This window comes from Ictidomys tridecemlineatus, chromosome 7 (genome assembly GCF_052094955.1).
Source record: "Ictidomys tridecemlineatus isolate mIctTri1 chromosome 7, mIctTri1.hap1, whole genome shotgun sequence".
In the NCBI taxonomy this organism is placed as follows: domain Eukaryota; kingdom Metazoa; phylum Chordata; class Mammalia; order Rodentia; family Sciuridae; genus Ictidomys; species Ictidomys tridecemlineatus.
In genome coordinates, this window is record NC_135483.1 from 194,153,763 (window position 1) to 194,181,663 (window position 27,901).

Genomic DNA, 27,901 nt, shown 5'->3' on the forward strand with positions numbered 1-27,901 from the left:
GCTGCACGGCGGGGCAGCGTCTAGGAGTGGAAGCGGCTGCGGCGCAGGAAGGCGCCCGATCGAGCCTCCTCCGGGGCTGGCCGCGCCTGACGCGGCGCGCTCCATGGGGGCGCGCTTCCCCCGGACGGCCCGCTGACCGGGACGCGGGGGCCCGCTCGCTCGCCGGCTGCGCGTCCCGGCCATGAACTGAGCTTACGGGCCGACCCGGCGCCTGCTCTGCTTGCGCCTTTCTTCTCGCGCCTCCTCCGCCCGCCGCCGGCGGGCCGGGCTCCCCCGGGGCTGCGGCGCCCCGGGCTCGGCGGCCCGCGGGCCCCGGGGAGCGGGGCGGCGGCGGCGGGGGGCGCGCGGCTCCGGGCGCGGCGCCTGCACCATGAACTACCAGCAGCAGCTGGCCAACTCGGCTGCCATCCGGGCCGAGATCCAGCGCTTCGAATCGGTCCACCCGAACATCTATTCCATCTACGAGCTTTTGGAGCGCGTGGAGGAGCCGGTGCTGCAGAACCAGATCCGGGAGCACGTCATCGCTATCGAAGGTGAGGGCCGGGCCCACCGGGGCTTCTGGAAAGCACGGGGGAGCGGGCGCCCCCGGCTCGCCGGGGGTGTGCGCGCGCGTGTGTGCGTGCGTGTGTACACTCGCGCGGGGCCAAGGCACGCGGCTGCCCCGCCGAGGGAGCACTGCGGTGCTTCTTGCCCTGCAAGGCCGGGTGCGCCGTGAGCCTTCCAGGGAAGATGGATCATCAGCGTTAATTTGATAATGGACAATGGAGTCTCTCCTGTGAGAAAGTGGCTCGGTGCCCCGCGTCCTGGGCCGCCAGAGTGTCCCGACTCCGCCAGACGCCTGGGGGCAACTGGAGGGGTTGGCGCCACCCGACCAGTGATAGGTTACCGGGCCAGGCCTGAGAGTCCAGGAGGACGTTGAAGATATGATGCTGGCCCGGCTATCTTGTTGAGGTGCTGTGGTGCTCCCAGGGCCCCGTGTCTGCACATTTTGGGATTTCTGGGAAGGAAGGCCGTCAAACTTAGCCCGTGCAGAAATCCAGACCAGGCAGTAGCCTGTCCATGTGCAGGTCCACCTCACCTGCCCTGTGTAAATGTTAGCTTCCCTAGTGTGTTTTATATCACAAGTCCTGGATCAAATCAGAAGAGCACTGTAGGAGGCCAGGTTACTGAGGCTCTCACTTTGACACTTCTGGCACTGGGAGGGGGGGAAATAAGTGGAGGATGCTGTAGATTGTAAGCCAGTGGAGAGGGAAGGGGCTGGATAGAACACTCTCACCTTCCCCTGCCTGTCAGGCAGGGCAGTAGTCCTGCAAGTGAGGTGGCAGCAGGAAGCAGTCTGCCTTTTCTGGGTTTGTGTTCCCTCTGAACTGCCAGTGGCTCTCATTTCTCTGCTACTGGGCTTCTGGATTGTTTCCTTGCTTTGTTCCTTTGGTCCTGCCAAGACTCACCTGGGGGAGCAGGTGGCATATAGGTAACTGTGGAGCTATGTCTCAGCCACAGTTTATCAGTGGTCTGTCCTCTCTCATTGCTGTTGGTCACTGTAAAAGGCTTACAGGGTGCCCTGTCAGTGCTGCAGAGTGTCCTGCCCAGAGGCTGTAAGACCTCTGTTGTAGAACATTGGGAGCTTCCTGCCGGTAGGAGTGTGTTGGGAAGCAGGTGCGACCATTACCCCATTCCCTGCCTTTTGGGAGTGAGAAGCAGTGGCCCTCAGGAGGGCTCTGTTTTGGCACTGTGCATTCTGAACTGCTAACCCCAGAGTGTTTTGGTTTGGAACTTTGTTAGGTGGAGAAGGTGGATTTTGTGTGGCTGATCCTCTTGACATTTGGCAGCCTCAAAAACTTGAACCCCATCCCATGGCTGGCTGACTGTATCCGTAGGAGACTGGATGATTTCACAGAAGGGTCCCAGCATTTCCAGCCTTAGGAGGCCTGCTTCTCAGTGCACCTTTTGTCCCTGAGTGCCCCTGGCTGCCCTGTTGGCAACTTAAGGTGCTTCTAGACTCTTAAAGAGGCAGGACCCCTGTGTGTCTCTAGGCTTGTGGCAGGAGATCCTGGTACCCGCACCCATCTGGTGGATTGAGAGATGTTACAGATGGGTTCCTCCAGAACTTGAGGTCTGGGTGTGTTTGGGTAGCGGTGGAAGGTGCATGGTGCTTATTTCAGGTGCCTCTTCTTTACCTTCTGGATGCGTTTGCAGAAGTTTGCTGAAGCACATGGAAAGCTGGGGTGAGGCATTGAGTGCACCTGGCTGCAGTGAGCAGGAAGGCCTCCAGCTGAGCATGACTCACCCCCTTTCAGTCCTTCTCCTTTTCCCATTTCTGAAGCCGCACTCTGGGTTCTCAGCACTTCCAGTGCAGCAGTTGGACTTTCTAGCAAGAGGATGCAGTTGCAGTTTTCTTTTCTCTTCCCGTCTCCTTCCCTTTTTCCTCCTATGTGATTCTGAAATGATGGTTTTTTGATAGCTTGTTGCCTACCTGTACAATAGGAGATTTAGATTCCTTCTTGGCTGGAAATATTGTCAATTAATAAGGCTCACAATTAATGGATAGATTCTGTTTGGGGCTTTGATAATACTGCTATTTTTCTGTTAGAGGTAGGACTGTCCGTATTGTGCCATGGCTGTAGTTAATTTAGTGAGGTTAAGAAGCAGTCAGGTATGCCTCTGATCTTATCAACAATGGTGCCACTGTTCATTTGTATAGAACTTAGCACAAATGCGCTGGCATTCGTGATCTCCCTGTTGGTGCCAGCCCTGAGAGAGAGATGGCCAGCTTCCTTATCCAGGTTTTGTAAAGGAGCATGGAGGTTCTGGGAGGAGTGATGACCCTTGATTGACAGAGGCAGTTCTAAGTCTCGTATGAACCAAGGGATCATTTGGGGCTACCCCAAACAGAGCTCTTTGAGGACCTCTCCCTGCCCTTTCTGATTTAATCTAGGCTTGTTGGTTATAGTGAGATGTTCTCCTCTCTCTTTCAATTTTAGGATGTGGGAGGGACTTAAGCGTATACTTCGTTGCTGTTTATAATTGTGGCAGGACAGCATTTTTGGGAGAGAAGAGAGCTATGTAGATACAGTTATGTGTAGCTGTGTGTACTGACAGAGTCAGGGCACTGCTGCAGGGGATTCAGAGGCACATGCCTGGAGGAACGGAAACTGAGTGGGTACCCAGAGCACCACAGTGACTGCAGTGGACCCCAGCCCTGGAGACATACCACATTAGCCCCTGCCTGCAGGTGAACCTTGAGGTTTTATGGTACAGCAGCAAAGTGTAAATCTTTTTGAGTTTTAAAGTATAACCATTTCCAACCAGGAAAGTAAATGCATACCATAGCAAACGATTTAAAAATCACTTGTCCTGCAAAAGGGAAATCTCTTAATTTTAAAGGAGATCCAGTTAGTCTTTTTTCCTGTCTAAATGTACACAATTAGGTTCTATATATAAAGATTTTTTTTTTTTTTTTTTTGTACTGGGGATTGAACCCAGGGGTGCTGTACCACTGAGCTACATCCCAGCCCCTTTCTGTAATTTTTATTTTGAGACAGGGTCTGGCTATGGCCATCCTGCCTTAGCCTCCGATGTAGCTGGGATTGCAGACGTGTGCCACTTGACCCCAATTGTACAAAGCTTTTTGGTTACCATAACATGAGCCCTTTTTGAAGTTCTGAAAAACACTTGAAGATATAATTCCTCTTGTTGGTAAGCATTTGGCTTTGCTCTAATTTATTTAAAAATTTCCAGCTTTCTGGTGTCTTCAGGAATTTCTGTGGTGGGCCTGAGGCATGCTTCCCTGTGAAAGGGAATACTTTGGCTAGTGCATGTATCAAAGACAGTTGAAATGGGTCTGATTGGAAAACCTAACTGTGGACTGAATTTAATACATTTTAGCAGAAAGAGCTCACCAAGATTCCCAAGTAAAAATAGGTCAGTAATCCTGTTTGTAGGTGTGGAAAACATAGGCTTTTGACCTCTTTCTTGTTTTAAAACATTAATCTGTCAGGAGAGAAGTGTTTTCTTTAATCCTTATTTCCTACCTTGGGAATCTATATCCCACAAGCTCCTAGAGTTGAAGGCCCCGTTGCTGATCATTTTCACATTTAGCTGATCAGATTTTGGGGTGTCCCATGGGGACACGTGGCATGCAGCTGTCATCTCCTGAGCCTTTCCTGCCACCATGCCTAGAAGTGTGCCTGGGACCCGCCTGGCCTCAAGTTTGAGCCACTTGATAGGTCTCCCTGTCTGAGGTGCGTGGATGGGGTTGGGGAGATGAGTCAAGGGCCTTTCTTGTTAAGTAAAGTTTGTTGCTGTTTTAAGCCTCTGTTGGGTTGCATGTTGGAGCAGGTGACAGTCCAGTGGCTCACCCAGCCAGGGCCCTACTTCCCAGGTTCCCAGATGCTGCTGGGAAACTCGGCTGTGCTCTGAAGTCGAGGGCCTGGCTGACAGCATTGCCTCTACCCCTCCTGCGTGGCCCGTCAGCAACACCCACGCACCCGCCTGGCCTGGCCCAGCCTGTGGCAGGAGAACTGCCTTGAAGAGCATCTCACAGGGGTCAGGGCTTCGTAGTAGTGCCTGAGCCCCAGCATTCAGGGGACCTGGGACGATAGGGGCAGAGGGTCCACCAAAGCCTGTGGTACAGTGTGTCATGGAGCATCTGTTCCCTGCAGAGCCGCTGGCTGCGTGTTTGACTTGCATCTTGAGCCCTTCCTTGGCCACCCTGTAACTTCAGTGCTGGTGTCTGGTGTCTGCTGAGCTGGGAATGGAGCGCCTGCTGTTCATAGTTCCCACAGCTGTCTGTGCATACCATCCCAAGCTTGTGCGGCCTTGACCCTTGATGAAGGGTTTGAGAACGCCCCAAATAACCCCAAGGATCATGTTCCCTGAAAGTCGCTTGTTGCAGCAAGGTTTTTTGTAAGAGTTTGTTTTATATAGAAATTTATTTGGTTGGTTGTCACAGGTGTTATGTTTAGGGAAACACATTTCTTCTTCCTGCCGTGGAGAGTGTTGTTTTTCTTTTTCACTATCTGCCAAGTTGCTAGTATTTCACGTGGAATCAGAGGTTGCAGGTTGCACCTCTTTCATAAAAACAATGCTCTGTTGGCTCTTAGTTGCTTCTGGGGGAACCTGGCGGCTTACTCACAACTGTGCTCTCTGAGGTCCTGAGTAACCTAGGTGTCCCTTGGGAGTTGAGCTTCATGCTCTTAGATGTGGCACAGGGACATGTTCTGAGATACTTCTTTCCTGCCGTACATCCTACTAGGCCCTGTCTGTGTCACCCATAGTTGGCTTCACCTCATTAGAGTTGAGGTCCTCTTGCTTTGCGTCCCCAGTCCTCTTTGGCTCACCTCCTCCTCATCTAGCTTGTAGGACTGAGAGCTCTGTTAGTGCAGAAGTCAGGTCTTGCTCATTTTTCTGTCCTCACTGGTTGAGTTGACAGTATGCAGGGGTGTTCCTTGACTGGCTTACTTGCCAGTGAGCTAGTGTTTTCTTTGAAATGTGGGTCCTTTTGCTCCTTGGTGGCGTAAGCAGTGTCTGTCCTCCTACAGAAGTGAGGGCATTTTGAAACCCGTCCTCAGGGCACAGAAGTTAGGGCCGGTGCCTTTTGGATTTGCTCAATTGGCTTGGAAGTGAAATGTCATGTGGCATTTGGGGTGACAATGAAATTTTCTTTAGCGTAGGTAGGGGAAGAAAAAGATCTGCTTGTTAAATGTTGTAACTTTTTCAGATCAATAGTCTACGAAAGTTTGATGTTGCTTTATGCTGGATGGAGAGGATTTCAGACAGAATCAGTGTCACCGAGAGGGACAATCAAAGGACAGCCTGCATTGCTGAACATAATGCAGCACTCACAGCACGTGAACAACAGTGGTCTCAGATGTGGATGCGAGGGAGGGCTCGGGAGCTCGTGAATACTGACAGCAGGCACCCCTCTCCTGTAGGTCTGGAGTGGGCCGGATGTGTGGCCCTGTGGTGTGGGGCTGGCTTTGTGAAGCCTTGCTGTGGAGGGGAGGATGCCCCCGCTGGCTGGGCACCTTCCCTGGGCTGGCACTCACTCTTGCTTGGGGCACTCACATTCAGGGCGAGGGTTCCCTGGCAGTTACCATGAAGACACCAGGGCTCAGGGAGTTCCCTGTGTCACTGAGGTTAGGGGTAGTGGATGGAGGAGGGATTTATGGTTTCAGGTCCGACTTCCAAGTGCTGACAGAAGAGAAGGCATGTTTCTTGGGAGGTGCTGAGTTCCTGGGCTGTGGTCAGCTGGAGCTCAGACCTGTGCCAGACCCTCCAGGGGAGGTGGAACCAGCTGTCTTCCTGTGCCCCCCGCCCCCCACAGTGGTTCAGTGGGTTTTCCTTCCTGTCTTTTGGGAGTGTTGATTTTTGCTGTAATCCTCTGCATATTTAGATGCAGTCCTTCCATATTCAGTTATTATGATAATCTGGCGGATGATACATTTTGTTACCGCAGTTTCCAAGTGGCAAGAGCCTTCTGTAAGAGGGGAGCCCTGTGTTATCAGCTGTCAGAGGGGCTGAGGAGGCGCCTGTGGGAGGTGATGGGGGTGGCTTCAGCAGCCCAGGAACCTTCAGAGCAAAACCTGTGGCCTTATTGCCCCGTCTGTTTGTGTCCAAGCCAGACTTTTGCTTTGTTGTGACTACTCCCTTGTTTTGTGAGCTCTTTCCCGATACCCTGCAGGTGTTTATAGTTTGTGAGTCTCACTGTGGCTTTTTTTTTTTTTTCAGCTACTGCTTTGGTTTTGTCTCATGTTTCTCAACAGTGGAACAGATCAGTGCCCCTTCCCTGTTCCCTTCCCAGTGCTCCAGAATCTTTGTGTCCTTAGCTTAAGTGATTGAGTCTGGCAAAGCCGGATGAGGCTTAGTTATTTTTAAAATCCAGGGTTTGGGGTTCTGATCTGTGCTTAGCTACATAATTCCTTCCCTTTGTTAAGTACCTTTCTCTAAGAAACAAAGTGCACTCTACAGATGTTAATCTCTAATCTTTGCAGCATCTGTTATTTTTGTCTGGGCAAGGCTTTGTGTGCGCCATAGGAGCCCTGGCCTTCCGGTGCCTCTGAGGGCCTGGGAGGGAGTTTTGGTTTCCATTCTGCAGCGTGGACAGCTCGCCTTGCCTGCTAGGCAGAGGTGCCCCAGGTGGGGCAGGCCAGCATTGTGTTTTGGGTCTGATCCCTTCATCTTCCAGTGCTCTGTGCTTACAACTGACCGATGCCAGAGGGGGTTTCTTGGTCACTTCTGCAGCCGGGAGGGAAAGAGAAAGAGAAGTACCACGTGGTGCAGAAGAGGTTGTTAATGGATCCTTTGAATAACCAGCCAAACAGCTTGTTTGTGTGCAAGGTCGGGACATTTTCCATAGAGAGCAGACTAAATATAGGCCCGAGGGTGGGGACCAGGGAGGGGGCTGTCATCCCTGTGGTATTGTTTCTTCCCTTGGTGATCTGCACTCCCCAGTCCCGAACAGGTGGCCACCCTGAGCTCTCTGGGAACAGATTGGTGTTTTTGTTTAACCAGGGGCTCATTTGCAAATTTCACACTTCTCCCGCTGTTTGATGGGGCTTGTCTTTTTTGGGCTGCAGTGTTGGAGTATTTGTACAGTGTTTCCACACAAGCAACTGTCTCATCCCTAAAACGGCTCATGCCGGCTGGTTGTCATTAGCATCCTGGTTAGAAGCTGCTGCTTCTCTCTCTCTTTCCTCTCTCTCTCTCTTTCTCTTTTAGAGGATGTGAAACACTTTTCATGGTTCTGGGAGAAGAATTCCAAATAATTACCGGCCATGTTCACAAACGATTTATGTTTGGTCTTAGAAATGTCAACATTCAACAGCCTCTAGCAAATAGAACTGTGTTGATTTCCAGCGTGGGACGCTGGCCTTTACTGTCACTGCATTCTCAGATAATAGACTTAAAGGGAGAGCAGCCCTTTAGGAGAATTTAGTTTTAATGCATGGGGTTTGGTTTTACTTAATAGTTTCATTCTTACGGTGTTGAAACTTGAAGAAATTTTTTTAAATGAATACTTGGAACAAATAACAACACCTACTTTAGCTTTTTAAAATATTTTTTGGTTGTAGGTGGAGTAATACTTTTATTTTATTAGTTCTTATTTTTATGTGTTGCCGGGGATTGAACCCAGTGCCTCATGCAGCAGGCGCTCTATCACTGAGCCACAACTCCGGCCCCACCTACTTTAGTTTCGTGAGTGTTTTCCCTTTTTCCTTTAAGTTGGTGTTGGGGATGGAACCCAGAGCTGGGTTCCATCCTGCCCTGGGCTGGGCAAGAGCTCTGCCACTGAGCTGGGGGCAGGGGGGCTATGGTCTCTGTGTTGATGGCCGTCATCTTGATTTGGTATTATCAGTGACCACTTGGTGGCTTTATAATGAAAGCGAAGTTGGTTGGGAAACAGCCCCAGCCCTGGACTTCGTTGCCGTTGGGGGAGAAGTCGTGTGTTCTCCAGGGAGGACGCTGTCGGCAGCCTCTGCCCACCTGGCATTGCTGAGCCTTCCTGCTACCATCTGATGCTGGTCTTAGCACTGATGAGTCGGCCCTCGAAGGACCCTGTGTCATTTGGAGTTTGGGTTGGGGCTGGTGGGATTGAGACCACATTCCCTCGTTTTGGAGAGCCCTTTCCTTTCCCGTAGTGCAGAGAGGCCCAAGGAAAGAGGCAGTTTCTGCACAGCGCCCAGATCAGGAGACAGACGTGGGTGGCCCAGGTGAAGCTCAGCCAAGGGTTGGAGGTGAGAGGTTTGACTGTCACCTTCTTCGTGGGTCTGAAAACCCATGGGTGGTTTCCTAGTTTGGACTGTTACAACCAGTGCCTGACACACTCCGGGGTGTGTTGCTTGGTGCCCACGTCCTCATTTCTGTCAGGTCCAGGTTGGGCAGAAGCTGCCCAGTCTGGCTTCTCTCTCTCCCCGAGCTGGACCTGGTGCTCAGGATGCCACCGGTGGCCCAGGTCATGGTGTGACTCCTGCTTCAGGCTTTCACCCTTCAGTCCTTGGCCCATGAACCAAGCTCTGGGCCTGTCTTAGGTCCTGAACTTTAGGGTCATCCCTGACTCTTCTTCCGTGTTAGATGGATGACCAGCTCTGTGAATGACGCTGTGTGGGACCCTCCCCAGGAAGTCCTGGCTTTACACTGTCCAGCTCCTTGGCTCTGCCCAGGCCTTCCAAGGCATGATCAGCTTGATCCTCTGATACGCGCTGTCCTCTGCTGAAAGGAGACTCCCTGTGCAGCAGGGCCCCAGCTCTTTGTGGTCTTAACAGTCACACATCAGCAAGTCCAGTTTGTGTTGTTTGTACAATTACAAGGAAGACACAAAAGGAGAGAAGGACAGCGTTGCCAGCTCTGATTCTCCAAGTGGTTTTCTTTGTTTGCGCGGTGTCTTGGGACTGCCCATCCCCCCTTTCAGGCCAGTGCTAATGGAGGCCAACCCTGGAAGCCCTGGCAGGCCCTGGATCAGGGCTCTGCGTGTCCCTGGGCAGAGACAAATATTGATTTTGAGGGACGGTGGTGGGCAGGCCACGCTTGTGCCCACTTGGTTTGGAATGGGAAGTGGCTAACGTGAGGATCGCAGGCAGGTCCGCCGCGGCCCTGCGGAGGGTGGAGCGCCGCCTCTCGTTGGTGGGGCAGGCAGGTAGGGCAGTAGCCCTCCTCTCAGGACCCTCACCGCTGGCCCAGGAGGTGACAGCAACAAGAGCTGAGCCACCACATGGGCAGTGCGGGGCAGTCTTGGGGTGGGGCTAGCCAGGGGGCGGAGGACAGGGGGGCCTCAGGAGCGAGTCAGGTGAGGATGGGCTTCTGGGATAGCGGGAGCCCCCAGAGCAGAATCTCTCCTCCTGAGGAGGACGGGCCAGGGCTGTGGGGAGGGCCTTGAGAACTTCCAAGGACAGGCTGCCAGCCAGTACTCACTGTCACTGGGCAGTGGCACTGTGGACGACCTCCCCCCGCCATACCCGCAGAGGGGCCTGCGGCCATGCTCACTGCGGCCAGCAGGACGGGAATGGCGGTGGCTGCGAGGTGGTGGAGAGTGGAGTTCAGCACCAGGAACCGTTCGGGCTTTTATGAGAATGGAGGGAGAGCAGGCAGCGGGTGGCAGGCGGGCACGTTGGGGGCAGAACTGCAGCTTCCTCCTCTCTGCGGTGCTGGCTCGATAGTCGGTCTCTGGTGAGGGTGACTAGTTTGGATCCATTTCTAGGGACTGACTGAGTCAGCCTGGGTAAGGGGACTTACACGATTGAGATTCTCTGTGCAGACCCTGGATGGCCATGGCCCCTGAGGTCCTGCTTATAGAGCCAGGTGGTCTCCTGGCTAGATGTGCAGAACATGTGCCGCATGGTGCGGCATGCCGCCACGTGGACCTTTCTCATAGGGTGTTTTACAGCTACGTGCCATGTCTCCCAAAATAAGGAGTTGTTTATCACAGGCCACGGCGCTTATCAGCGCCGTCTTGTAATGGCGACCACGGTCTGCTGACACGGCTCACCACAGTGCTTGACTCGCATGTCCTAGCCACGTGCATACGTGTATTTTTTCACATCATGGCTTTAGAGAATTGTAGAACCAGGCGTTTGGACCATAGAGGCCCTTTGCCAGGAAAGACAGGGCAGGTACTTGCTTCTGGCTGGTGTGTAGTGGGCGAGGACAGTGGACGGTGGGCAGTGGAGAGAGCAGGTGCTCCAGGAGGAAGCCCTGTCGAGCTCCGAAGGTGGGAAGCTGTGACCTTGTGGGGCCAGCACCATGCCCTGGCCCACAGTAGGGGGCTTGGAACTCGGCAAGGCAGGCCTGCAGCCCTCGCCCATCAAGGGCAGCTGCTCACAGAGGTTCACTCTTACCTTACTGGCCATTTTATGCTGGAGAATAAAGAGTGTTTCTCTCTGCTGATGGTCCGGATCTAGAGGGTTCCCCCAACGGTGAGGGTCCCTGGGTGCCACTGGCATGGGGACGCTCAGCGGGAAAAAAGCTGTATGTGAGCTGGGCTCAGCCTGGGGCCACAGCTGCCCTGCTTCTCCTGAAACCCCTGTGGGACTGGGCTGGGACCTGGAGCCCAGCTGTCTCCAGGGCCTGAACCTCCTTCTGACGGAACGCAGGCTGCGGGGGGCACAGTCAGCTCTTTAGGTCTGTGGGCTGCCTGGCTGGAGAGAGCCCTGGGTGGAGCACACCTGCTCACCCGGGAAGCTCGGGCACCCCTCCACCACTGTAGGACACTGGGTGCTCTGTGCTGTTGGGGCTGGGGGCTGTTCTGAGTGCCCTTCAGAGCCAGGGCAGGCCTCACCCACCCGCAGACCTTTTCCAGCCCCTCCTGGTCCGCCCAGGGGAGGCATGCCCGCTCACAGGGGCTTGAGACCCTGTGGTCAAATGGTTTCCCACTAAAGGAGACTGATTTCAGACACACAGAAGGATGTGCAGAGTGAGCCGTGTGCCTGCCACCTGGAGCCTGCTTGTCACGTCCTGTCCCTCTCTGCCCACCCAGAGGGTTGTTTCGTGAGTGCTGGCTGTCGAGTGCCACCTGGTTCTGCCCTGACGTTTGAAGGGTTCTCGAGCCAGGGCGGCCCAGGGTTTGCACCAGGTTCCAGGAGTGGGTCACTTGAGGCAGGCTGCTCCTCAGGTGTGGGTGGAGTGAGAGGCCTCACCGTGAAGGACGGCTCTGGTCACCTCAACCTTGGTACAGTTTGCAGGGCAACCCAAGGAGATGCCTGGCTTGATTTTCTTGGCCCAAGTGTGCGTGCTTGGGAGGGCAGCCTCTCACTTGGGCCTGGGTGGTCTTGCCGCGGGGTGGGCCCAAAGCCTGTGCCCTAGGCCGTTGTGTTCGGAGCAGTGGAGGCACTACTGTGGGATGAGTGTTTTCTTGTTGGTCTGTGATTACTGGAAGCAGAATGAACTCCTTCCCACCCTAGGTGGTTCAGTTTGGCTTCTAGGTGACAGAAGGGGTAGGCTCCTGCCCTACCATATGCCCCACCATAGACCCTTGGGGGAAAACTGCTTGTCCCTCTGGGCTGCAGTTTCAGAGGGTGCACTTTGGTCTTAGGGGTCCTTTTGGCTATGAAGTGACTGCCAATGCCCCATCCATTACTCCTTAGTTCCTGAACTTGGGCCCTGGTATGGTTAAGGGAGGCCCTGTAGTCCTGGTATTTTTTAAGCCGTTTTGCCTTGAATCCTAAAAACATAGTGGAATTCCACTCAACAGTGTAATGTCTAGAAAGGAGGGAGGCAGGTTGTGTGTACATGTGATGTGCAGGGCCTGTAGCTAGTGTGGTGCTTCTGTGTCTCAGGTACCGTGCATGCTCAGAAGGCCTCGCTGGGATGCCTCGGCATGTGCACTGGGTCTGCAGGAACCTCTCCAGGATGGTCGGAGACATGGCCAGGATGCCTGGCCTCAGACTTCGCTAGGTGGCCCCTGTGGCCCGGTAAGGATGTGTGTGCTTATCATTGTAATGAGCTCCTGTGAGTCCTGCAAGTGGAGCCGGGGACCTGTGTGAGTGCATGTGCAGGGCTGGCGTGATCACCTCCTGATCTCTTCTCTGATCATGAATTTTACAGGCTCAGCCTCCAAAATTGGGGCTGACCTCTGTCTCTGCATTGCTAATTGCAGTGTGAATGGGGAGCCTAATGAGATTCCAGTTCCTGCTTCCCAGACTTGGGGTGGTGCAAGAGCTGGTGCTGGCCTCACAGCTGCCTAGGAGCCCCCAGTCTCACCCCCAGGGCTCCTGTTCCCTGAGGATGGTGGTGCCGTCCTGGGGAACTGATTGGCCGTGCTGACTGGCACCGACTGCTCCGGGTCTCTGCACATCACAGTGCACTTCCTGGGGACCTCAAGCAGTGTACCCAGGCTCTGCTGTCCAGATGGGGAAGTTTGGACGTGAAGCTGCTTTGGTGTGGACCCCATGTTTCCCTGACTGGGGCTGAGTGTGAGTCTCCAGCCAGGGTGCAGCTGTTAATTTGCATTGTGTCCCTTCAGAGTCCAGCATGGCTTTTAACTGAGGGGCATCTGTGCCAGCTGCACTTTAGCTGTCGCCTCTTTAATCACAACAGGGGTTCAGGCTCTGCATGGTGGGTACCTCAAGGGGCCCCTCTCCTGCATGCTCCTCTTGCTTTCTCATGGTCCCCTTTCTAGTGGAAAAGCTTAGCTGCTGAGCCGGCACCTCATGCTGCTGGTGGAGTTGTAGAGGAGGCTCCAGCCTCACTCCCGCACCATGTGGGAGGAGTGACAGACGACCATCAGATGATTTCAGCAACAGTTCTCCCTCTCCCAGAACGACAGGGCCTCTCCTCCTCCCCAGGCGGGAGCGTTGTGGCCCCCGCCTAGCAGCCTCCCTGTTCAGTCCCATTTCCTCTCCCCAAGCCTGGGAGCTGACGCACGCTGTGCCGCGTGGATCTGCTGCAAAGCTCTTTCCTCCAAGGGCAGGGCATATCTGTCCTGCCTGTGTGCTCCCAGAGCCCGCTGGGGCAGCTCTGGCAGGTGCCATGGTGGTACAGGGATAAAGGCTGTTCAGACCACCTTGGCTGGGATTTGGCCTTCAGGAATCAGAGGGCAGCATCCTCCGTCCTGCGGCCACCTCACATGGGTGCAGCAGCAGCCATGCCTGGGAGTTCAGTAGGAGGACACCCTGCAGAGCCAGTCGAAGTGAACTGTCCCAGAGCTGAGAGTTCAGAAGATCCATCCTCCTCAGCCACCATCACTCTGGCCCATTTCCCATTAGATACAGAAACTGGGCTTTTAAGGCTTGAGTTACAGCATATATATATATATAAAATATCATTTAAGCCACCATGACTTGGATATTGTGTTTTAGGGGAGCTTTCTGGACACAGACCCAGGAATTTTCTTTAGACACCTGAGTGCTGGCAAGAGTCTCCCTGGGTTTGAGAACAGGACGTCATGAGCGTTCCTGGTTCGGAGCCTCAGAAGCTGTGCCTGCCTGTGTGGGTGCCGAGGCTCCGGCCGCTGGGCTCACGTCGTGTTCCTCAGCCCGGGTTCCTGCTCCTCGCTCCTCCACATACAGCGCACAGTCGTGAGGAGGAACGAGGCTGGGTGGCAGCGAGGACGAGGGACAGCGCACACCTCAGAGACCCCAGCCTGTTTGCTGGGTGTCTGCTCTCCTCTCCATCCTCCGCCGTGCCTCGGTCTCTGGCTGCACTCAAGCCGTTCCAACTCCACTCTGGGCCTGGAGTGAGCTGGGACCACCAGGGAGATTCTGCCTCCCTGGAGCCTGTGGACAGATGATAGCTGTCATGCAGGACAGACCCTTCCTGAGGACATGGGCCCTGTTCCTGGGGGATGGTTTTGCAGCCATGAATGGCCATCTTTCTAGGTGAGCTGCGGTACTGCAAAGCTCTGGTAGGAGACACTGCCCTGCACCTGTCCTGCCATCCACAGGTGACAGTTACCAAGTGGTCATGTGGCCCGGCACTGCACCTGGGCCGTGCCCGCCCTCCCAGAGGTTCCATTCAGAATTCTGCATTCTTGTGTAGGAAGAGAGCTCGAGTCGGGGGAGGCCTGTAGTGGAGGGCTGGCAGGGCGTAGGGGACTGGCCCCATGGGCAGCAAGAACGGTTTGGTAAACGACACCCTTGCCTGCAGGTGTCTCCAACAGCTGCTCCTGCTCCGGATTCCAGAAATTTCTATTAGAGGCTTCCTGAGCCTCCCTTCTCTTTCCATCCCTTCCCCTTGCTTCTTAGACCCATGGTAACCATCTATTGAGTGCTGTCTACAGGACCCTGTGTCAAGGGCGGACACACTTCATCCTGGTCACCCCAGGACAGAGGTGGTGGAAGCCCCATTCTGCAGGTCAGCAGCCAGCAGCCCAGGGAGGTGAAGCCTGGCCCCGGTCACCCCATTCCTGAAGCAGCAGAGGAAGGATCTCAACTCAGCCCTGGCCTAGCCACCCACAATGTTGACATTTTAGAAAAGCACACAGGAGCCCCGTCTGCTCAGCCCGAGTCTGCGGGAGGACTTGGAATTCGCTGCTGTCTGCAGCGTTCCTGCAGGTTTTGGTTTGTGATTTGGAACCCATGTGCACACACTCTTTTCACCTGTGAGGTTTTAAAGGAACGAGCAGCTTCTTGTTCACTTTTCTTACTCTGTTGCTGAGGTGTGGTGGCAGCTGGGATGCTGAGGGACGGTTCTGATGGCAGGAGGCAGCACAGTGGCAGCCTGGCTCCCTGCGATGGCAGGTTCCACAGTCTGGGAGGAGGGGGATTTCCAAACAGCCTGCCTCTGAAAATTCACCCGGTTTCAGAAAAACTGCAGCACCTTTAATCCTAGTTGGTAGAAAATACCTTCTTGAATCTAAGCCATGTGGATTCTCTGACATGTCGATACTAAAGATGCTAGCAAGCAGTTAACTTTATATGTGTATAAACAGAGGTTGTGTTTCCTCTCAGCTATAATTAGCATAAAAGAAAGAAATCTGTGCCCTGAAATCAAAATGATGTGCCTGACGTCACCAAAGGAAGGTGGCCGAGTTGGAAGTGGCCGGATGCAGAGGGTCCTGATGGTCTTGTCCACGCAGGACTCCCCGGAAGGTGGCGTGAACATGTCTGATACCAGTTGCTGGCTGATACCATCAGAGCGTGTAGATTCTGCAGCTGCGATGCTGTTTCTGCACTTACCTAGTTTCCCCCGTGACTTTAGTGGTGTGATTTGTGTCAGGTAAACTCCGATTATCGAAAGCTCACAGTTTGATGAGCCTTGACAGATGTACATACTCACAGCACAGAGTGTGCCCATCACCCCTGCCTCTTCAGGTCCCTTGCAGCCACCCTCCTCCTGCTCTGTCTGTTTGCACGTATCTGCTTTCTGTCACTGTGGATTAGTTCGCATTTTGCAAAATTAAATAAAAGTGACATCATGCAGTACAGGACCCCTTCTGTCTGGCTTCACTCACTGAGCAAGGAGATGCTAGATCCATCCAACAGCTATTACCGAGTGATGCTCCTTAGTGTGGGTTCCTTCATGCTCTTGGTGCCGCCTTGGGTCCTGCTAAACTGTGAGGCTGGCCTCAAACTTGCAATCTTCCTGCCTCAGCCTCCCAGGTAGCTGGGATTACAGGCATGTGTCCGACTTTCTTTGTTTACTTTTTAAGAAAACTGCTGAGTGGATTTCTTGAACAGTGGTTGAGGTTTACACCCTCACCAGCAGTGGATTGGAGTCTCTGCTTTGGTTTAGGTTCAGCAGGTTCCTAGCAATGACTGGTGACCACCGTGGTGCTGGGAGAGGATGGGCTGGTCTCATGGGCCGAGAGGTATCTTGTACTGCTGGGCGGGGGAGGCCAAGGAGGGCCGGAGGCAGCACCTCATGAAGACAGTGCCTGCTTCAGAGGTCAGAAAGCCCTAGGGAGAACCTCTCTGTGTGACTCAGTTTCCCTGCTGCAGGGGAGTGTTTGGCAAGAGCTGTTTTCAGCTGAGGGTGTGGGGTGGTAAAGCCACGCCCCCATCTCACAGAGGACATCTGGCAACCTCTGGAGATACTTTTGTTTTGTCACAGCTCTGAGGGGGGTTGCCCCTGGTGTATGGTGGGCAGAGGCCAGGGCCATCCTGCAGTGCCCAGGACAGCCTAGACTCGCCACCTTTGCAGGCGGGGAACCTGTCTGCTCTCGCGGCCTCTGCGCTGCAGCACCCAGCCCTGTGCCCACCAGGGCTCACTCTCTTCTGCTTCAGGGAGGTGCTGGCGTTTTCTAGGAGGCAGGTGCCCTGAGCGCCTAGAGGAACTGAGCCCCTTCCTCCCCAGGTCCCCTCCAGGCGCACGGGAGGGCCGCCAGGGAGGCGTGAGCTACCAGGACTCCTGGTCCCCTGCAGTTTCTAGAAAACCTTCTCTGTGGGATGCAGCCCCCTCTCCTGCCTCCTCCAGTTGCCCCAGTAGGCACGGTCCACCGGCTGCTCAGGGCTGACACCTGGCACCAGTGAGTGCAGGACAGTTCTTAACAAACTTGTGATTTTCAGCCTTGGCTGAGCTGGGCATCCCTCCCTCCTCCTGGGAACTTGCATATGTAGATCTTTTCAACTATTCACATTTCCTGGGCAGTTCTCTTACAGGGTGGGGAGAAAACCTGTATAATTTCCCAAATTCTGGCTTTTGGTCCTCTGAGCTTTTCCCAGAAGTGCTTGTGATGGGGTTTGGTGTGTGGGAATGGTGGCTGGGGTTCCGGCTGCATCAGTGGTCACTCCTTGGATGACGCTGCGTTGGCAGAGTGCTGCAGAGCTGACTGTACCCTGTTGAGCTGGACTTTGTTTTCACTCTGGAGAATAACCTGAGCTGGGAAACACTGGTTTTATTTACATAAGAGCAAGAAAATAACCTGTGCGCCTCCTCCCTGATTTCCACCTCCCTTCCCCAGTAGGACTCTCCGTGGTGTGTGCAGCTGCTGGCCAACCATGGCCTTCCTGGTTCTCCTTCCTGCCAGCTCCTGCCCAGCGGCCCCTTTGTGCCTTGTGAGCTGGTGACCTTTGCACCAGCTGGAGAACCTGCTTTTGCCTTCCTCTCCAGGAAATTGAGACACATGACTGAAAGGATCAGTCTTGTGAGCTTGGGTGTTAACCAGCGGGCCTTTGTGAGAGCCAGGGCTCCTGCCCGGCTGGGCCCTTCTGCCCACGTGGAGGTGAGTTCCTGTGGGCAGCGCTTGCAAGATGGGCCGTCCTCGTCTAGTCATTCCTTGGGTCATTTCATGTCAGTCCTCGTCACTGTTCAGACAGTCTAGTTTGCAGTTTTGCTGGTCCCATTGCTGACTTTTTCGTTCAAATGCGGCTTTTCTAGCTTGCTTTTGATATAAGATCATCCCAAAGGTGTAAGACCAGGAAATGAAAAACTGGATCATGGTTCATTTTCTTACCTCTCCACCGTGGGGCTCCGGAGGCTGCTGTGAGTGCTGTGTGCTGGCGTGCAGGTCGGGGGCCCCTCTTCTGTTCATGGCAGCGTGCGGCGGACCACCATGTCTCTGGGGTCTCCCAGTGCAGGTGTTATGGCATGAAGAGGAGCGAGTGAACTGGGTCCTGGAATGGGTGACTCCTGGATGCGCGTCTTCTCAGGGGACGGCCGACCACAGCCTCGCGCCTGACGGGCTGAGGAGCCCTGATCCTGAGGCGCTGTCAGGTTTGCCTGGAGTTTGGATCCTCCTTTGGCTTTAGAAACCAGAGGCCCAAGGTCATCTGTACCGCACTCACCCTCCTTGCACGTGGTGGGCTTTCCCGACATGGCGGGTTTGTGGCTTTCGTGTTTTAGCTTGCTGACCCCAGGACCCTGTGAGACGGGTCACGGCAGCCCTCCTGGTTGTGTGTTTCACAAGCTTGTGTTTATGTTTGTGACTAAGCACAGGTGAGTCAGCCAGCCCCACGTGGTGTGTGCAGTGTGGCTGCACAGACGGATCTCCTTGGAGGTGGTGCGACAGCTTGCTTCACCCATAAATAGATCCCAAAGTAGAAATCTGGCCAGGCCTTGCCCTGCCCAGGCCTGTGCAGAGCTCACCAGGGCTTTCAGAATGAAGTTGACATTCTTCGGCCTCACCCTTTTCAGAATAAGTCACGGGTTAAGTGAAGGGAAATGGGGTTGCCGGGCCCGGCACCCAGGGCTTTGCGACCGCCTGCCTGCGCTCCAGCCCCGTCTTGCCTGCTGCCTGCAGGCGCTGTCACTGCAGATGGTGCTGGCACCACCTGTTCTGGTCCCTGGCTGGCTCCTGATGTGCCTTGGACTTGGCTCTGAGCTGTATGAGGGGCTCTGGGTCATCTGGGCCCTGCCTCTTGGTGGGCCTGACAGTCACGTCCTCAGCCCTGCTCTGGAGCTGCTACTTCTCCAAGGTCGTGCAGATGGCTCCTGATGGTGGCTCCAGAGCTGGGCCTCCTTCCCCATGTGGCACTTTGGTCTCAGTGGGCACACGTGTCTTCCTACATGGGCTCGGGTGCCCAGGGACTGTGGTCCTGGGCCGAGTCCCAGTATTGCTCCCAGGACCAGGTGTGTTGAGTGTTGCGCGGAGCTCGACTGCAGGAGGGAGGAGGGCAGCTCTGGCCTCAGGGGGGTCTTCCTGTGAACAGGTGGGCGTGTAGCAGCAGGAGCACGCTGGATGCTCCATTCAGACATTCAGGGACTCCCATTTTCCAGGAACCAATTGGTGAGGCCCTGTACTCAGGCCGTTGAGGTTATAGGCTGCGATTTGGGGAGTCTTTGGAAGCTACCACTAGGAGGAAAGAAAGGGTTCTTAAATGCAGATAATCTTTGTCATAAGCATGTGGTCCTTGACTTTTAAAGTTGTCAGAATTTGTTTACTCTTCCAGCTGGGGGCTGCTTGTGTCCATGGATGCGCTCATTAGAGTCTCCTTCTGGGTAACTCAAGCAGACATGGAATTGATCAGAAGGATGTGGCTGGGGCCCTGAGATGGACTGAACCTCGGGACCAAGGGGACTCAGGCCCAAGTTCCTGTGTCTTTCTGGCACCCTTTGGCTTTCCTGGATAATGTCCCATGGGCTTGGACTCTGCTGCCGCTTGCCTGGAGAGGGCAGGTGGCCTTGATTGACAGCTAGAGCAGGAAAGCAGCAGAGAGAAGAGGGTTCTTCCAAAGAGAGGTGTGTAGGTGCTGAGCAGGCGGGAGCAGTGTGGGCCCCCCGTGGTGGCGAAGGCTCACGGCCGTCCTGTGGACAGGGGGCTTTCATCATGAGGGGGCATCGTTTTGTGCATCTACCCAGGTTCAGTGTTTTCTTGTGTTTCTGCACAAAGACATCTGGTTGTTCTTGAGCCAGACATTTTGCAGTATTTAAAAGAGAGTGTGTGTATGTGTCGGGGCGAGAGGGTGATGTGTGCTTCGGTGACTTTTATTTTTTTTTAATATTTATTTTTTAGTTGTAGGTGGATGCAATATCTTTATTTTATTTTTATGTGGTGCCTCATGCATGGTAGGTGAGTGCTGTATCACTGAGCCACAACACCAGCCCGACTTTTATACACACACACATTTTATATATATATATATATATATATTTATTTATAATACACACACACACACACACTTTTTTTTTTTTTAGTTGTCAATGGACCTTTATTTTACTTATTTACCTATGGTGCTGAGAATCAAACCTAGTGGCTCCCATCCACTCTACCACTGAGCCGCAACCCCAGTCCCTGCATTGGTGACTTTTGACATATTGTGCCAGTATATGCGAACTAATAAGATCCTTCAAACATTTGGAATTAGTCCTTGTGAATATTCAGGATGAGAATGAAGTGCACTGAAAGCCGGGAAGATGCAGGAGGGTGGTGTTGGCTCTGGGGTCCTAATGGAAATGGGGTGTTTTTTCTTTCTTTTCTCATGGCCCTGGGAATTGAACCCAGGGGTGCTCTACCACTAAGCTATGTCCCCAGCCCTATGAATGAATTTATTTGAGACGTGGTCTTTGTTAAGTTGTAAGGCTGGCCTTGAACTTGGAATCCTCCTGCCTTCGCCTGCCGAGGAGATGGGATCCCAGGTGTGCACCGCTGCGCCAGGTGTGAGATGGTTTTCCCAGTGGGTGTAGCTATGTGACAGGAAGGACTTAGAAGGTCTGCTGGAAGTAGAGGCTTTGCTGGGCCGAGTGTGCGGCCCTCAGTGCCCGTTCAGTGGTGGCAGGTGAGAGCTGCCTCTGCCCAGGTGTGGGTGCTTGCTTCCGCCCTGGACCTTGCCATGTGGCCCTGGTGTGCTGCCTCCCATGCCTCCACCTCGGCACTCTCCCTTTTCGTCCCAGGCATTTTGGTCACAGCCTGTTCTCCCATCCCTCTGGTATGTGGCGCCCCTTTCCCATCAGTGCTTGGCAGTAATAAGTGCCCAGTAAATGTTTGTGGATCAGGTGCCTTTCCTGAGTGTCCTACCGCACTTTCCAACAGATGTGTGGACTGACGAACGGATGCTGCCCTGAAGTCCCTGGTGGTGGGTGTGTGCTTCCTTGCGTAGCTGCTGGTTGGGACCCTAGTGTCACTTCTCACAGTGGAATGAAGCTTCTTCTTGGCCACATGCCTTTGGAGAAGTAGCTCAGTGCTGAGCCTCAGTTTCCAACTACCTGAATTCAGAGGAAGTGAATTCACTTAGATGGGCACTGTGTCCCGTCAGACCTGCTGTGTGGCCGCTGACTTCCCTGCATCTCAGGCCCTGCAGGGCTGAGCCTGTGTTACTTCTTGACTTGTGCCCCTGGCCTCACATCACACGTGGAGTGAAGGGGACAGGTGTTTAGCAGGCGGACAGATGTGTGGACTGGATCTTCTGGAAGTTGGGGGGAGCTTGTGGCTCCTCCATCAGCCACCCACTGCGTGGACTGAACTTTCCTAATTCGGTTACCCCAAGGTCACCATGGACAGGGCAGGTAGCAGCATTCTCATCCTGCAGGGTAGAGGGCGCCACATGAAGACTGGCCAAGGAGGTCGTGGGGCGCTGGCGGAGCTGGTGTCCACGTGAGTCTCTTGGGCAGCTGCAGCAGCCTGCCGCCGCACACGGGGGCTCAGACCACAGGACGTACTTCTCACAGTTCTGGAGGCCACAAGTCCCTGGTCAGGGTGCAGCGGGCTTGGCTCTTCCAGGGCCTCTCGCCTTGGTGTGAGGATGGCACCTTCTTACCAGGTGGCTTCTTCCTGGTGTGAATCCTGGACTCTCACAAGGACACAGTTACGTCGGATCAGGCCCACCCTGTGACCTCATTTATCCTTAAGGCCTCCTTGACGGCCCTGTCTGTGATGACAGTCTCCATCAGTGTTGGGACTGCAGTGTGGGTCTGGAGGGAGCTGCTTTGGGTCTGTAACGGTGCCCTCCCGCCCTCTGCCCCCTCTGAGGTCTGAGGTTTTGCTATGACTCAGATGGAGGCTTCGCCCCTGGGGCTGTGTCATGGGGCTGGTAGGGGTGTGGGGTGGGGGTGCTGCCGTTGACTTCCACAGTGGACCAGACCAGAAATGGTGATTTCTCCCCCTGAGTGGAATGATTTTCTCTCTTGATTGTACATATGCTTACATTGATTTATTCATGATATCTTTATTTTGTGATCTCTAAATTTTATATCTTACACTTTTACTTTAATTGAGGTTGCAGGGATTGAATTTTTCCTGGGGAAAAGTAATAGTTGTGAGGTTACCATTTTATAAAAAATTTAAAAGAATGTATGTTTAGATGTTTTAAAAAGATCAAATGGAATATGGAAACAACGTGAAGTCTGGTTGAAGAATGGAGGCTCTTGTCCCAGGGCTTCCCTTGCCCCTCACTTGGTTATTGCCCCAGTTCACAGAAGAGGAGGTGGAAGTTCAGCCGGTCTGGACTGTGGGAGGCACAGAGGGAGGACCCGGCCACCAGCTGGCCTGCATGCTGTTGGAGGAGGAGGACAGGGACCATCTCCCTTTGCCTGAGGTGACTCTTCTGCCTTCCTTTCACTTGGTTCATTTCACTGTGAAACTCGGGTATTTAATCCACGTGGATCCGTGTGAGTGCTTACGCCGCTCGGTGGATTGATGGAATAGGATCAAGAGTCTTAGAACTCACTTAGAACCCAGCTCTGGGAATCCCTGTGACTGGCTCCTCTTTCACCCTGATGGTGATCTCTGACGACTTTAAAAGTTTTTAGACAAAGACTTAAGAAAGTGACAGAAATAATATTGTCTATCTACCAAATCCCCCCCCCGCCAAATTACGCCTTGCAAGAGCTTATGTGGTTCTGTGCCTCTGCCCCTCCTGGCCTTGGCTTTGGGGAATTCGCTTGGATGTCCTCTTTTTGTGACCCGGGAGCCTGCATGGCAGTTGCAGGTCAGCTTGTGTCAGCTGTCCCTACAGTCAGCCACAGGTGTGGTGCTGAGCCTGAGATGGCTCTGCAGCTGGTGTTTTTTGCTGTGGTGCAAAGAGCAAGAGGAGGCTTGAGGTTTCCCAGAAGATGGACCAGGAAGCAAGTGCACCGTCAGCCTTTGTAGTCCTCAGTCACCTTTGCTGTCAGTGAACCTGCACCTCCACCCCAGGAGAAAGCTGCCCTTTGGGTGTGTTTCCCGAGTGCCTGCCACTGTGTGCCTGGCCCGCTGGCCCTACACGGTTCTGGACAGCAAAGTCGTCAGAGCCATCTTGACACATTTGAATCTGGTACTGTTAATGACATCAATTTGTGGGGTATGTGACAAGGATCATGTTAATTAGCTTATTAATTGTTTTAATCCTCACAGCAGTTCAGAGACACTGTTCCTGATTTATAGGTGTCAGAATCTGAGACAAAGAGTGTTGAGTGATGATTCATTCTTTGCCCCTCCGGGGGGTCCAGTGATGAGCAGAGAAGCTGTGGCGTTGGTGTGGAGGTCTGTTCTCAGGTGTGCGCACGGGTAGTGTGTAGTACAGTAACTGGAGGCAGAGGAAACATGATGCTTGCATTTTTTTGAGCTAATTGTTTTCTAAAACTCAGCAAAAACCTTGAGCACTTGAATGTATGGAGCAGCTGATGGGCTCCCTAGCCTCCCAGCCGGCCTTAGCTGTGCTCAGCCCGCGGCCATGTTTGTGTCCTCTGTGCCCAGCACCTTCAGTGTTATTTTAGAAGAGAATCTCGGACACTCCATCCATAAATATTTCAGTCTTTTTGTAAAGAAAATGTTAAAACAGGCACACACGACCATGCTGCCGTTGTCACAGGTGAACAAATCAGCAGTTCCCAGGCCACCTCACGCAGCCAAGTCCTGCTTGCCACTTGCCTCATGGACATTGGGATTGTTTCTCTTGAGCTTGTGTTGGCGGATCCGGTGATGCCTTCTCCTGTCCCTGGCTTGCAGGTACACAGCCAGCTCCTTTCCCGCCTGCTGCCGGCTGGCTGGGCCCTGCTCCTGCAGGCTGGGGTTGGTTCTGGATTGCCTCCCTGTGCAGCTGGTCCTCTTTTCCCCTAAGCGGTTCCCATGGTGGTTATTGAGGGGTGTGTGCGTAGATCCAGCTCTGTTGGTTTGGCTTGGTTTTCTCCTTGCTCTTTGGGAAGAACAGACCTTGCGTTTGTCCCTGTAAGGGGGCACCTGCTGGCGATGGGTCGCCGGTTAAGGCAGTCAGGTGGCAGAATGGCTGTCCTTAAATTGTTCATGGTTTGTTAAGATGAAGACTTCTGTAAACAGTACCTGTCAGGGCACACGGGGAAGACAAGGAAACTCCCTTTATCTGCTAATTTAAAAAATAACAAGTTTTGGCTTAATGGAATCCCACTGAAGGTGCCATCGTGAGCTGATGGAATCAAGCATATTCCATGCATCTCTGTGAGGCTACCGTCCTCACGGCTGCTTGGATGGTCCCATCTTCGCTGGCGAAGGCCCTTAAGAAGGCTCCAGGGTTATTTATTCTTTTTGTGGTGCTGGGATTGAACTCAGGGCCTTGTGCATGCAAGGCAAGCACTCTACCGACTGAGCTACACCCCCACCCAGCCCTTCCAGTGTTATTTTGAGTGACACTGGGAGTGTCTTTGCTTCTGATGGTCCAGCTGATGTGGCTCACTGGCCTCTGTCTTTAGAGGTCAGGGTGTTCAAGGGCAGGAATGCCAGTGCTCCCTTGCGTTGGCCTTCCCCACAGGAAGGTCTCAGAACTGTAATGCCTGCAGAGCCGCCAGCAGAATGATAAATGCGACAGTTCAAATGTTTTTTTTTTTTTTCACATTTTCATATCTTTTCATCCTTGGGACACACCTCACTTTGGGGCTATCACCTGCTTCCTGTGTTTGAGCTCACTTGGAAATGGTCTTCTCTAAGGTCATGCTACCCCTCAGGTTCATTTCTTAGTTTATTTTCAGTTTTGAGGACTGTTTTAAAAATAGTTATATAAATAGGTAAAATACTTATATGAATCAGTGTCACATCATCAAAACAAATCCTAAGAATTCTGACTTTGATTTTTTCTTTCTTTTTCTTCTGCTACTGGGAGTTGAATCAAGGTACGCTATACCACTGAGCCATGTAGGTCCCCAGCCTTTTTTATTTTTGATTTTGAGACAGGGTCTTAAGTTGCTTAGGTTGGCCTTGAACTTGCTATCTTCCTGCTTCAGCATCCTGAGTAGTTGGGATTATAGGTGTGTACCACCATGCTCAGCCTGACTTCAATTCTTAAAGATGAATTCAAGCTGGGCGTGGTGGTGCACACCTGTAATCCCCAGCTACTAGGGAGGCTGAGGTAGGAGGATCACAAATTCAAGGCTGTTTTGGGCAATTTAGCTAGAGTTTATCTCAAAATAAAAAGAAAAAGGGCTGGGGCTGTAACTCAGTTTTAAAAGCCCCCCAGAGTTCAGTCCCTAGTACCATTATTATTATTATTATTTTTTTTTAAAAAAGATGAATTCAAGTTTGTCACCTTTCCATTTTAATTTTCTCCTCTAATAACTAAATTAGTGTATGTACATGTGCAGAGTGCGTTAAGAGTTAAGCCCAGGGCCTCGTGCATGCTAAGCACATGCTCTACCACAGAGCTACACCTCCAGCCAAAAATTAAATATTAAAAAAGTATTGTTTATACTTTCTAAATATAAGCAAATAGGAATATGTGGCATGTGGTGTGCCCTCAAGGTGGGGGCGTGTGAACACATCATGTCCTCCTTAGGCAGGTGCAGGTGCCCTTCTGTACTTCAGGCCACATTCTGGGGACTGCTCAGTCTGCGGCCTCCAGAACTGGCCTCCTGTGAGGCTCCTTCCAGCCGGGTAGCCAGGCCCCTGCTCATGGGCATTGGGATCTACCTTTTCTTTCCTATTTAAAAAATGCTGTAGAAAAAAAAAATGCTGTAGAGTAGGATTTATCTTTCTTATTTCTTGATTTTTCTTAGAGGTATTTGAAGGCCCTGGGTGTGATCAGGGTGCACCATCTCTTCAGTTCCTTGAGGTAGGCAAGGCCCTGAGGTGTCCTGGAGGGAGCTTAGGGTCTGCATGGGGACAGGCAGCTTGTACTGGCTGCTGGCAGGGGCTGGAGATGGGGCTGTGAAGGTCAGGCTGGAGGCTTGGTGAAAGGGCGGTCCTCATAAGCGGCCTCACCAAGGCAGTCCCAGTGGTTTTGGGGGCAGACATCAACTGGGCAGGGTTGATGGGCACAGGGCATGGTGCAGGGCTGAGGAGTGGGGTTGGAGTCCAGCTGCCTGGGCTGTGTCTGATGTGTCCAGCTACGCGTCCTTGCCCTGGCCAGCGTAGCCTCTGAGCTCACAGAGCCATCCTGCCTGTGGCCCATGGCATTGTGGTTGTGAGGGCAGGAAGTCGAGGCCACAGGAGCAACCCAGGACCGCTGGGGAGGCGGGGAAGGCTGGGTTTCAAGCGGGGAGGAGGTGTGAGCCAGAGGGGTGCTTGGTGGATCTGGCCCTGGAGGGAGGGAGGGAGGGAGGGAGGCTGCAGAGATGGGGGTGGCAGTGCAGTGAGCCGTGTGGGGGCCTGAGGAGCTGAATGTCTGTCCCCAGCTGTGTGGGAGTGTGAAGGTGGCAGGATGGGAAGCAGGCGTGTGCAGGGGGAGATGAAGCCTTGGTGTTTGTGCCTTAGCCCGTGTCCTCTGCAGAGCTGTGCTGAGGGTACAGCCTGGCAGGAAGGCTGAAGTTCATGGGTATGTCTGTTAAGTGCTGTTGGAGAGATGGGTCTTGTATCCCTGGGCAGTTGGCAGGGGGAAGAGGGTGGGCATCGTTTCCATTTTGGCGATTGGCATGGAGGATGTGACGTGGGCCTGTTTGTCGTCCTAGTGGGCTGCTGTGGAAGATACGCCCCAGCCTTGGGTGGCTTAACAGACATTTATTCTCACAGCTCTGGAGCCTGGAAGACCAAGATCAGGGCCGGGAGATTCAGTTCCTGGGAAGGGTCTTTTCCTGGCTTGTGGATGGCCTCCTTCTTCTGTGTCCTCACATGCAGGGCAGGGAGAGGGGGCACTGTCCTTTATACGGGACACAGTCCCTGTGACCTTGTCTGAATCTCCTCCCCTCCCAGAGGCCCCACCTAACATTGTCACCTGGGGGGGAGGCGACACAGCTTCCATTCGGTGGCAGGGTGAGCACCTGGTGGCTGATGTCTTTTGCCTGTGCCTCAGTTGGTGCTCCGAAGGCACCTCTTCTTTGCTGTGTCAGTCCTGTCTAGTGCAGCGCTGGGTCATGGGGACAAAGTGATGGTCAGGGTGTTTCAGGAGAGGATTGCTTTTCCAAACAGCAGGGTTTGCCAGTGCCCACTGTTGTTGATGGATGGCATCTCGCTGGGGTGAGTCCTTGGCACAGGTTCCCATGCCCACTGCTGGGGCACCTGTCCCATAAGCTCCCTGCCAGCCTCCAGTGACCCTCGAGTATGCCCACCGGGGTGCCTGTTCCACTCACAGGAGACACTGCGTCCACCAGCTGTAAAGAAGCGTCCCGGGATGCACCGTGTGGTGTGGACTGGGAGGCAGCGGCCAGCGGTCAGGCGGCTTGAGTGGATCCACCACGGCTACTGTGTGGTCCAGCCAGCGCATGGGTCGTGCTCTGCTCCCCGTCCGTGCAGGAGCGTGGTGGTGCCGTCTCCTCTGTAGTGAGGCTGAGGGCGAGACGTGCTCTGACCCTTCAGCATCGTCACTGCTCCTAGTGCAGCAGCTTTGTCACCCAGCGTCTGGCTGAACTTCTGGTTCCCGTGGTGTATGCGGCAGACCCTGGACCTAGTAACACCCCGGGACTTGGCTGTGGTTGGGAGTGCTGCCCAGACCCCGTGAAGTCACACCGGGGGTGAGCCGTGGGACGCACAGGAGCAGCGTGGCAGATGTGACTCAGTCCTGCGCCACTCTCCTGTCTGGCAGGAGAAGTGCCGTGTCCTCAGGCCGCGCGCGCTCTGTGGGAGTGCGTGTTGGTATCGGCATGGCCGCACCAGGCGGCAGGAAGTGCTGAGCCTTGGAGCCCAGGCGCTGCAGGAACAGGGCACATAGTGCAGGGGCAGTTGTCAGGGTCGCTGTGTAGGACTGAGCCCCGGGCGCCAGGCAGTTCCAGTGGGACCCAG

At 53.8% G+C, this 27,901-nt stretch overlaps 1 protein-coding gene across 9 annotated transcripts in view; it reads left to right on the top strand.

Annotated features, from left to right (window-relative positions):
* The first annotated feature begins 312 nt into the window (after window positions 1-312).
* Window positions 313-27,901, top strand: part of Agap1 (ArfGAP with GTPase domain, ankyrin repeat and PH domain 1) — a 473,567-nt gene continuing 445,978 nt past the window's right edge. For 5 of the 9 annotated variants that reach the window (XM_078018283.1, XM_078018285.1, XM_078018287.1 and 2 more), the window contains exon 1: window positions 313-533. In XM_078018283.1, coding sequence (XP_077874409.1) covers window positions 371-533 — 163 coding nt within the window. In that variant the 5' untranslated portion in view covers window positions 313-370. Of the gene's footprint in view, window positions 534-7,314; window positions 7,339-27,901 lie in introns of those variants that run through there. The other 4 variants (XM_078018290.1, XM_078018288.1, XM_078018291.1 and 1 more) reach the window with 2 other exon arrangements.